Source organism: Hydra vulgaris, chromosome 09 (genome assembly GCF_038396675.1).
Source record: "Hydra vulgaris chromosome 09, alternate assembly HydraT2T_AEP".
NCBI lineage: Eukaryota > Metazoa > Cnidaria > Hydrozoa > Anthoathecata > Hydridae > Hydra > Hydra vulgaris.
The window spans coordinates 53,345,001-53,357,500 of NC_088928.1; the positions used below are offsets into that span (position 1 = coordinate 53,345,001).

Here is a 12,500-nt window from a genome sequence, read left to right on the forward strand (position 1 = left end):
AGAATATTGTACATATTAATAAAATACATTATTCTAATTTAATTATAAATTAATTACAATTAATAATAAATAAACTATAATAGTATTTATTTTATTATTAACTATTAAATTACTATATACTGCTAGTATTATTATTGTTAATATTCTTAATACTGTTATTATGGTTGTTATAATATTATTGATGTTATTTATTGCTTATAATTATCACAATTAATTAATTTAAATTGATATTAGTTTTAAGTTTTCAAGCTCAATTTACGTTTTTTCAAGTAAATTTTTGTATTAAAATCATGACACCAATTTTTCTTTTTGAACCCTTAATGTTCTTTACATAATTTTAAATTATCTTTAGGTTTATAAATATATTTTTACATAATTTTAGATCTTTATAAATACAAAATTTTTAAATATTATTGTATTCATTTAAAAAATTATCTCTATTTTAATAGAGATACTTTATCTATTTTATCTCTATATTAATTTTTCCATATTGATAAGTGGCCATAAACTTCTTATTAGCCTTTGCATGGAACACTCTTGTCATATTTGGAGTGGTTCTTCTAATGAGGCACTCTTTATTACAGACAAGATCTAAAAAAAAGTATTGCAAATATTATAGGACATTTTCTAGCTGCAAAGCCTCTGTCCCATAATTGTATAGTCAGATCACTTTTTTTACAAATACTACCACAATAACTGCTAAAAAGAGCTATTAATCAACAAAACTTTATCTCACATGACTTGTCATTCATCTAAATTGTATCTTTTTACTGTAACTATTCTTTTATGCTGAAAAATATTTTATTAATCTAGTTTGTGTTCAATGTTATTCTAATATCACACTTCTATTATAAATCTAACTGAAAATCCATTCATGATTTTTTTTGTGACATTTCTTAAGCTGATGCTTTTTCTTACTCTGACAATAACTGTTTTACCTATTTAATTTCCTGTACTGAGGCAGTTATTAAAGTTTTTATTAGTTCTTGTCAGTTTCAAATTATGCCCATGGCCTACTATAATTACATGGCCGGATTTGTTGGATTTTATCGCAAAAAATTTGAAGGCCTGTTGTTTTTTTTTAAATTATTGAATTTTCGATAGAAAACGCTGGAATAATAAAAATAGAAATTATTAAAATAAATAAACAGTTGTTTAAATTCTTTTTTATTTAAAGTAATATAAACATTCATAGTAAAATCACTGTAAAATTTTAAAATACTGTGAAATTAACATCAACAAATAGATTAATTATTATGCTTTCTTTTGGTTCTTTTGGATTTAAAAGCATCAATCTCATCTTTTCTTTTTCCACCATTAATAATCTTTTGTTAAAGTTGTTAAAGTATATGTTTATAATTATATTGTTAATAAGTATTATAGAATGTATTTGCTTGTTATTAAAGTGTATGTTTGTGATTATATTATTTATAAATATTATAGCATTATTAAAATACTGAGGACTGGCACATGAAAATTGCTTCTCCTCCAAGATTTAGGAGCTTTCTTGTAGTATATCTGATATTATCAGCGTTTAAAAATAAATTTTCTTGAGCTAAACCTAGTTTTGCTAAGCAATGCGATATATACAATGCAAGATATTTCCTAGGTAATTGACGCCCCCCCCCCCTCCTTTAAAGAGCAAGTTTGTATAATCAATACAAATGATGACCTTCTCATGATTTAATAAAGCTTCACATTCAGAACAAACAAACTTTTTAAAGACTTTTTTAATAAAAAATCCCGCAATGTAGGTTGCTACCTCCTTGCTGTCATCACCTAGACCAATCTCTCGAAAATCATTTTTAAAATCAATTTCATATAAAAGATCTCAAAAAACTCTGGTTAAGATTTAACTCCCACTAGTTTATATCTTCTTTTATGAGAGATTTAATTTGAAGTATCTTCTCAGAAGATTCAACTTCATGTAAACCAACAAAAAAACCTCCACTCATTTGTCTATATTTTGAAAACCTACGTTCTAGAGGGTCACTTCGGAAACGACTTGTTCAAATGTAAGTATAACCTTCATTAAGTAAATCGTCACACAAATCAGCAGAACTGTTATAGCATTTGCTGTTTCTTTGTTAAGAGTAAACATTTCACATTCTTTTAACTGCATTATTTGCCATTCATTAATCCACTTCGAAAAACAACGTAAGAATTCAGTTTTTTTATCATCTCTCACAACTGTATAACCAATACAGTTATTTGAACATTTTGACTTAGAACTCGATATTAACCATCAACTATTAACAAGGTGTAAAAATTTAACTGCAGATAAATCTTGTGGAAAATATCTTTTAATGGCAGCTGACGTAGTTTCATGAAAAACATTCAAAGCAAAAGGAACACTTTGCTTATCATTTTCTGGATGTAAAGTTTGAAATGTGAGTTTATGTGCCTTATGTAAATTACCACTAAGTTTTTCATCCTTTTCATAAATTTTATGGAGAAAATGCTAAGATATTTCACCAGTAGTAGTTGAAACAGGATCAATAAGTCCATCAAAATGGAAAATAGGGAATATAAATCGCTTAGAATTGAGAAGATTATTTCAAATATTTTTTAAGAGATGAACACTATCATTAACCATGAGCGAGATCTCGTCTCGTTCTCGTTTCTCGTGAGAAATGGGACTTCTCGTGAGAAACGAGAAATAGAAAATTCTCGCGAGAAGTAAAACGAGACTTAAATATTATTTTATTTTCCAAATTAAAAATCATTATTATCTACAAAATACTTAATAATTTGTTTTTTTTATTAATTTATGTTTTGACTCCGTGATTTTAATAAATCTAATTAAAAATTTAATTTGTTTTTGACAAAAACAAATTAAATTTTTAATTAGATTTTTTAATTAGATTTTTTTTTTAATCTAATTAAAAAATTTTAATTAGATCTTAAATATTTTTAATTAGATTTTAAATACAAAAACTTTTTGTATAAAATAGTGCACTTTCGACTTAATTTCATTAGTTTACCAGTGGAATTCAACTTAACACATAATGTTCATATTGAAAAGAAATATTCTTGCTTCATTTCAACCATCAAAAATGTTACCAAGAAAAAACAAAATCTGGAGATATTTTCAAAAAACAAGTGACGGTGCTGAATGCAAGGCGTTCAAAAAGTCTTTGAACACAAAAGATGGAAACACAAGTGGACTTCATCGTCACCTCGAAAAAAACACAGCCAAGATTACATTGAGTATTCTGAAAAACTGACGACTCTCTTCTTCCTCCTCCTAAGAAGAAACAACGAACCATGGTCGAAATGCTTGAAACAAAGTCCAAATATGACAAAGACAATTCCATTCAAAAACAGTTTGACTCTGCAATGCTGGATTACTTTTGCACTGATCTGGCATCCTTTTCAGCAGTCGAAGGAAGAGGTTTCAAGAAGTTGTTTGACATTGCAAACCCTAAACTGAGCCTTCATCACAAAACAACATTTTCAAGAAAGCTTTCAATTCGGTCAAGAGAAGTTAAAGCTGGAATGAAGAGCATAATAACGGAGATTACGACAAATCTAAAAAGTGCTGCATTTACTTCTGACCTTTGGACTTCTTGAGCTCAGGACAGCTACATCTCTTGGACTTGTCATGCTATTGACGAAAATTGGAGACTACATCACTGGACACCCCATGTCCAACAGTTCCCAGGCAGACACACAGATATCTTAATTGAAGGAAAGCTGGATTCTTTCTTAGAAGAATTAAATTTGCCTGCTGATTTGCCAATGTACTGCGTGAACGACCAAGAAACATGAAACTTGCAGTCAAGTTGTCAAAGCGCCTTGACCAATACTTGTACAACAATCATATTTTGCAATGTGCAGTTCGAGACTCATTTGGAATGACTGCTGGAATGGATGATGCGTTGCAAACATGCAAAGATTTGGCTTCTTTAACTCACCAGTCAACAGTTGCAGCTGAGTTGCTTGAGTCAGAATCAGACACTCAAGGAATTAATTTTAGGCAGTTACGCCAATCTGCTGATACAAGATGGAATAGTGAACTGGATTGCATGGCTTCTGTCCTACATCTAAATAGTGCAATTATCAGTTTATGTGCAAATGAAGATATTTTTTCTTCATAGACCATCAGTGCATCACAGTGGAAATCAATTGAGGGAGCAGTAGAAATTTTGGCACCACTTAAAGAAGCTACAGAAACGTGGTTGGCTGAGTCTATTCCAACAAGTAACACTGTCGCCGATTCTCTTTATTTAATCCATGACAAAATTGATCAATTTATTGAGACGGATGGAAAAAATGGCTACCGTTTCTTGTATGCAAAAAACTTGAAAAGCTGCATTGAGAAAAGATTTCCTCTTTGTGTCACTGGAAACTTATTGAGTGCTGCAGCAAACTACTTAAATCCTGCTTTAAAGGGACTTCACTTGAAGCTCTTCAAAAAATTTCAAACAACAAAAGAATGGTTAGCCTAACAGGTTAAGGATAATGTTGAGTGCCAACCTGTTGCCAGAGTTTTTTCAGCAGATTTGTCCCCTAATTTAAAACTGAAGCGCAAGTTGAACGCCAGACTTGAAACACAAGAGCCAACATCTAAACTGAATCCTATTTTGAGCAAAATGTGCCAGTATGAGTATCTCCCTGATGCCAAAAAAGACTTTCCGATTCTTGATTGGTGGAAATTGCATTCAAATAAATTGCCAGAACTCTCTTCATTAGCTACACAAATATTAGCTATTCCAGCAAGTTCAACTAAATCAGAGAGAGTTTTTAGCTCAGGTGGAAATGTTGTTCGATCATCCAGACACAACTTACACCCAGAAAAAGTAGAACAAATCATCTTAGTCAGAGAAAACATTGTCTTGTTGGAAAAGTTTGGCAAAAAAAATTCTGAAATAATATTTGAAAAAGTTGTTTACATTTGACAAATGTCATTTGTGTCTATTTGTCAAAACCATGTTTACATTTTTTTATTTTTTACTTATTAAATTTCTCAAAAATTATTTAATTTCTTGTCTCGCTGAAATTTAATAATTCTCGTGAGACCGAGAATCAGAAAATCTCGTGAGACCAAGAACTTCTGATTCTCGGTCTCACGAGAAGTACTAACTTTTTGTCTCGGTCTCGTCTCGGTTCGAAAAAACCTACTCTCGCTCATGGTTAACTATCATACATAAGGTAAATTTTTTTTTTCTTACTCAATAAAATGATTTTCAGATTTTTTAGTTCCAAAGCATTTAATTAATTGCCCATATCCTAATACATTTGTCAAATGATTGTCAGCAACTATTGGATGTACATTAAATCCTATTAATTTTAAAATTGACAAATTATCTTTAATTTTAAGGAAAACTGTTTCTTTATTTACTTCTGCTTGTGGACAAAGCTTTAAGACATAGGAGATTTTTTTAAAGTTAAAATCATAAAAACAAGGATATTTTTTAAAAAGTTGCAATTTTTATCCAAGTTAGCATATATACGGCCACTATACTCCCTCCATTTTAGTAAACACATTTTATCCAACATTAAAATAGAGTCTGAATCTACTTTTCCATCCTCCAAAAATAACTTATTAGGTTATAGGGATTCAATTTCTCCAGCTGCTAATTTTTTTAAAACAGACAATGGTGTTAGAGGTATTTTTTCTTGTAATTGAATGTATGCTTGCTCTAAAGTATAGCGTTGCAATAAAGAAAAATAAAGAACTTCAGATGATATGGTTTCCTGCCTTTCCGTTTGTAGTATTGGATACTATGAATTTCATCTAAATAGTATTGGTTTTTTCTGCAAAAAAATCCACATATATGATGCAAAGTTTTCTAATATGCTAATATTTTTAAGTAAATATTGGTTTTGCTTAAACCACTTTGGAAGAGGAATTTGACATCCATTGTGATGCAACTTTACATGCAAAGTAGAATCAACTTGTATTGATTGAATACAGGGAGCATTATCAATAGATGTCACATTAAAAATACGATAATACAAAACATGGGAGTCAAATTTTTGGAAAATAAAGCCAAAAGGACTTAAAGATGAATCTTACATATTTAGGTCTTTGATAGAATCTTTTTTCATCCATCTGATTCATTTTGAATGCTTGTGACACACATCTAGCAGGAGATATTTTTGATGGACCTGGTATAGATAATAGCAGAGAAGGTGGAATTTTTTCTATTGCAGCATTTGAATAAATAGTCAGTATTGGATTAAGATCATAAATAAGAGTCATTCTAACACAGTGCTTTAAAAAATTTTGGATCAAACTACAAACACCTGAATGCTCTGTAGGAAACCAATATTTTCTATTAACAAACATCCATTTTTTTCTGAATTCACTCTATCCATTTATTCTTAACTCAGGTCTTTTTACAGCATAAGAAAACGCAAAAACACTATTTTCTTTGCTATAAATAGTTGGTTCTGAAGTCATTTATAGAGAATTCACATTAGTATTTGATGATTTACTTTTGTATCCACTGCAACAGTATATCACTGCACACTTATTTAGTATTGTATTAAGAATTCTAGGCACGAAAATAAAAGTATTTATTATTTTTTTGAAGTAAAATAAAAATAATCTCGAGAGCATAAACAAGTTGTAAATGTATCTAATTTAAATATTGTATTTATATTAACATCAAAATTAATAAGTTCTTCATAATTAAAATCATAAAATAAATACATAAATAATCAAAAAATATTATATATAACAAGAAAATCAAAGCCTTCTGTTTAAAAATATTGTTTATTACAACAACAAAAAACTGGCCTCCAATTTTTTTCCCATAAAAACCAACAAACCCTGCAGTGTAATTATAGTAGGCCATGTTATGCCTCATTCAACTCAATGGTATTTACCTTCTTGTCCAGCGCTATATCTAACTGTAATAACTTTTTTCATATTTTTTACAAGAACAACTTTCTTGAAAACGAATAATTTTTTATTGTTGCAAAAACTCAATGCAAAAAGGCACCGTCTGACATATTATTACTCTATCAGTTTCCAGAGAAACAGGTTAGTCTATTGTTAGACCTCCAAATCACTATGATTTCTGTTGCTAAAATTTTTTCTTAATAAATTTAAAGTATTTTATAATAAATTAAAATTATTTCCTGGTTCTTATGTTGCCGTTTTTCTCCAAAAAAAGATCCAAAAAAAATTGTAAAAATTATTAAGCCTGCTTTAGCTAATAACTTAAGATTTTGTCCAATTCATGCAAAGTTGTATCTCTTTCTCATTTTTACAAATATTATTATGGTTGCAATAAATTCAACCTTGACTGGCTTGTACTTCAGCAAAGAAGCATTATTTTATTAGATCTAAAGTTAATTCACTCATAAACTCTTCTACAACAGGTAGTCTAAACAACATTCTTGCCATAGTCTATTCAGAGCTCTTAATACCCCATATTTAATAAAAGCTTAACTGAATATTGTTTTCCTGCCTGCTAAAAAGTAGCATTTTTTCTAATTTTTAAAAACTCTGCAGAATACTCAGACAACTCTAAATATTATCAAATTCATTGAGTCTTTAAAACACCTAATAACTTATCTTGAGTCAAACAACTTACTATCTGATAAATAATATGGATAACAATCCTTTTGTTCTACAGCTGGCTTGTTAATAACAGAAAAGTTTTATCATGATGAGGCAGCAAAGCTAACTCTATTTCTCCTGACATATTAAAGACATTTTCATACTCCTGATTCTAATCTCTACTACTATTAATACTGTTGCATAATTGGGCTATACTGTTGCATAATTGGGCTAATTCTTACTACTATAAATACTATTATATAAAAGAAAATCTTCAAATGATGCCCTTCTCGCCATTATATCACATTTATAAAAAGTTTTGGACCTAGTCTCTAGATTAGGCCCAAAACTTTTTATAATTGTAGCTGGACATACTCTAGCTATCAAAACATATATATCTGTACATGCATACATATATGTTTAAAAATAAGTTCATATATCTTTTATAGTGTACATAGATATACTTTCATTAACCCTTTTTGGTTACTATATTTCATACAGTAATTTTAGTAAAAGAAGAAAATATAGTATAATAATGAAAAAAAATTGCTCCAGACCTTTAACCCTTAGTCAATAAATGTTTGTTTTCTAATTCTTATTTCATTATTTCATGTAATTTTAAGTAACTTTTCATTATTTCATTAAATTTTAAGTAACAAAATGATAACAAACTTGTAATGCTTGAAGATAGTTTGTTTGATTCATCGTATCCATTATAGTTTATAAGATAGACATTCCATTTAAATTCAGCACCAAGATCATAAGCAAAAAAGTTGTGTGGATTATAACAAAAGAATGCATCTGGTATATTAAATATATTTTTAATGGCCTAAAATTTTTAAAAACAAAGAAAAATTAAATTTATTCAAAAAAGTTATACCACAATTACATAACAGAAACAGCTTAAACTGGATATAAATTGAAATATAAATATAAACATATGTGTATATATATATATATATATATATATATATATATATATATATACATATATATATATATATATATATATATATATATATATATATATATATATATATATATATATATGTGTATAGATGTATATATAATAAATTATAGATGTGTGTATTTGTACATATATAAATATACATATATATATATATATATATATATATATATATATATATATATATATATATATATATATATATATATATATATATATATATATATATGTATATATATATATATATATATACATATATATATATATATATATATATATATATATATATATACACATATGTATATACATATATATATATATATATATATATGTTTATATATATATATATAGATGTGTATATATATAGAGAGAGATACACACATATGGATATATAAGTATATGTATACATATATATATATATATATATATATATATATATATATATATATATATATATATATATATATATATATATATATATATATAGATATATATATATACATACATATATTTATAAATATATATATCTTTAGTGTTGACATGTATAAGATATATGTTATATTAGTAAGAAAACATCAATTAAATTCTCTTTATACAATTAATAATTTATTATATATATATATTTATATATATATATACATATATATGTATATATATATATATATATATATATATATATATATATAAATATATATATATATATATACATATACATATATTTATATATATATACATATATATATATATATACATATACATATAAATATATATATATATATATATATATATATATATATATATATATATATATATATATATATATATATATATATATCTTTAGTGTTGACATGTATAAGATATATGTTATATTAGTAAGAAAACATCAATTAAATTCTCTTTATGCAATTAATAATTTATCATTATTAATTGATAAATTAATAATGATAAATTTCGCTGGATTATAGTTACCAGCATCATCAGCTCATAAAAGTTATACAAAACTTTTTATGTAATGTTAGAAACAGTTTAAAATTAACTGACACCAGCAGTTGAATGGTACTTTCTTGCTTACGTAAAAATGTAAAAAACGGAGTCCAAAATTTAGTTTTCACAAAATGCCCCTTATCTATAATAATTCCGCGATGTAAAGATGAACATTGAAACCTCTGTATTTCAAGAGCTTTGCGCACTTTTCAATCAAGTTTTTTTGTTTCAACTTTAATCATTTTAACATTTTCCCACTTTAACAATATCTAAAAAATTTAAACGGAGGTAAACATTATCAGTCTGCAATAGCCGCTCATTATAAGTTTTGCTCACAAGAAAACGTAAAAACAATTATAGTTGAAACAAAAAAATTTGATTGAAAAATGCGCAAAGCTCTTAAAATACAGAGGTTTCAATGTTCACCTTTATATGGCAGAATTAATGTAGATAAGGGGCAGTTTGTGAAAACTAAATTTTGAACTAAATTTAGGGATCAAATTATGTTGTAGACAAGCCACCCAATCTTACGACTTATATATATATCAATTTTGATGGCTTATATATATACACAAAATACTTCTCACCTTATATCTCTTTTATTTTTTATTTTATATTTTAAGATAAAAAAATTTTAAAAATAGCAAAATAGATTAGAAACTATAAATATTTTACTTTTACAACAATGTATAAACAATTCTAAAAACTTACTAAACCTAACACATATTCAGTTGAGCTGTCGTTATTCATCAATTTAATGGTAACTAAATATAAACTCTGTACCAAAGAATCTTTCAAAATAATATTTGGCCACTGAAATGTAACACTTAAACATTGATTTTGAATCAGAATTAAATCATTTGAATCAGACTTTTCAGGTTTATTCTGATTATTTTCTAGGAACAAAAACAAATATATATATATAAATATATATATATATATATATATATATATATATATATATATATATATATATATATAATTAGTAGAAAATCACTTAACAAAAAATGTTCTTATTTAACACTGTGTTTCATCAGTAAAAACTCATCAGAAAAACTGATGAGTCTATATTGATGAAACTCAGTGTTAAATGAGAAAAATTTTTGTTAAGTGATTTTCTACTAATTTAAAATTGCTCTGTTCTTTTAAGAACATTGAGCACTCTATTTTGTAGAGTACATTTTAAACATTGTTTAAATTTATATATATATATATATATATATATATATATATATATATATATATATATATATATATATATATACATATATATATATATGTATATATATTTAAATATGTTTAAATGTATATATATATATATATATATATAAATATATATATATATATATATATATATATATATGTATATATATATATATATATATATATATATATATATATATATATATATATATATATATATATATATACACCGCCAGATGGGGAATTATGGTCACATTTTTTCAATAATTTGAAAAGCAAGAGGTGTATACTTGTAGAAATATTCAAGAATTACTCCAACAAGATGCACATTATATTTTAAATTCAGCCATTTAGCTTTAAAATTTTAACCACAACTTATTAATAAAAATCTTCTTTTGAAAAATCCAAAAATGGGTTGATTTGGCCACTTACAAAAAAACTTAATTTAAACAACAAAACTTTGCAATACATGTTTATAACAATAGAGAAAGTATGTTTCAAATCCTAAAACTGGAGTTTTAAAATAAAGTTTAAAATACAAATTCAAATACAATAAAACACAAAAGCTCCTGACAACTTGCAAAGACATTTCAATCTTTATAATAGTATCTGGATGTTTTGTGGCCTTTCTGTAAGTTATTTTCTGGGAGCCAGGGTTTTTGCTGATATTAGTCTTATCATAGTTTATTAGATTAGAAGGACAATGTTCTTGATCAAGTGGTGCAGTTTGTTGAAAAAAAAAAAAAAATTTTCTTTACTTACAGTTGCACAACTCTTTAAAATGTTCTCAGCAATTCGTTGTAAAATTAGATTGTGGTGCTTTTTCAAAAATCTGTAAGCCTAATCTTGCCCAGAGAAGTTTACTCTTATTTGTGAAGGATATTTTGATGAAGTGTTTTAATGCAGTTAGATCCCAAAGCTCTTCAACTTGCTAATGAAATTCTTTGTCATTGGTTGATTTTGAATAATGACATGCTCTTACTCAGCAGGAATAGCAGTTCAGCAAAATATTCACATATTTTTGGTCTTACCACATAAATAGTTTTTAAGAGTATTTTTGGAAACTTTGTAGGTCTCTGAGACCCGTCTAACAAGAATAGTAGCATCAATGGTCAACATAGCTTTGTCCACTTGCTCTATAGGGTGGTTGATGTGTGCGTAACCTTTCTTTAAATTGTATGTGCATGGCATATTGCAACATTAAAACATCAGGTTAACATTGGGCTAAAAAAAGTGTGTAGAGTAGGATACCGCTTCTTTAAAGTTTTAGCTGATTTTAGCGAAAAACTGAAAAATATTCTAAAGTGGCCATGTTACCCCACGGTAGCTAACTAACCCCATCTGACCATATATATAAATAAATATTTATATATATATATATATATATATATATATATATATATATATATATATATATATATATATGTATATATATATATATATATATATATATATATATATATATATATATATATATATATATATGTAATATTTCTTACAAATTTAAAGAGTTGCAACCCAAAAAAAAACGGTTTTTTTCTTCTTAAAGACTGTTTTTTATAGTTTTTTTTATTTTTTATTTTTTTAGTATTTATTAAATTTAAGATATTAATAATTCTTGAAACAGCTTCAGAGGCATTAAACCTTCAAAATATGAATGTTTTCTATTAAATAAAATGCATATTTAAAAAAAAAACATTATTAAATATTAAAAAAAAATTAAGTTATTTTTTTAATATATCTCAAAAAAACTATACTAGTAGCTACTAGTTAATTGTAAGTATAACACTACTGAATGAATGAAATAAAAATGTTTTTTCAGCAGTGTTA

The 12,500-nt window shown here is 26.1% G+C and overlaps 1 protein-coding gene across 1 annotated transcript in view; it reads right to left on the reverse strand.

The window, feature by feature from the left end:
• The window catches only part of LOC136084861 (uncharacterized), a 138,392-nt gene that overhangs the window by 87,648 nt on the left and 38,244 nt on the right, over nucleotides 1-12,500 (reverse strand). The window contains exons 5-6 of the mRNA XM_065806046.1: nucleotides 10,179-10,363; nucleotides 8,189-8,345 (exon numbers count right to left, since the gene is read on the reverse strand). Coding sequence (XP_065662118.1) covers nucleotides 8,189-8,345; nucleotides 10,179-10,363 — 342 coding nt within the window. The remainder of the gene's footprint in view (nucleotides 1-8,188; nucleotides 8,346-10,178; nucleotides 10,364-12,500) is intronic.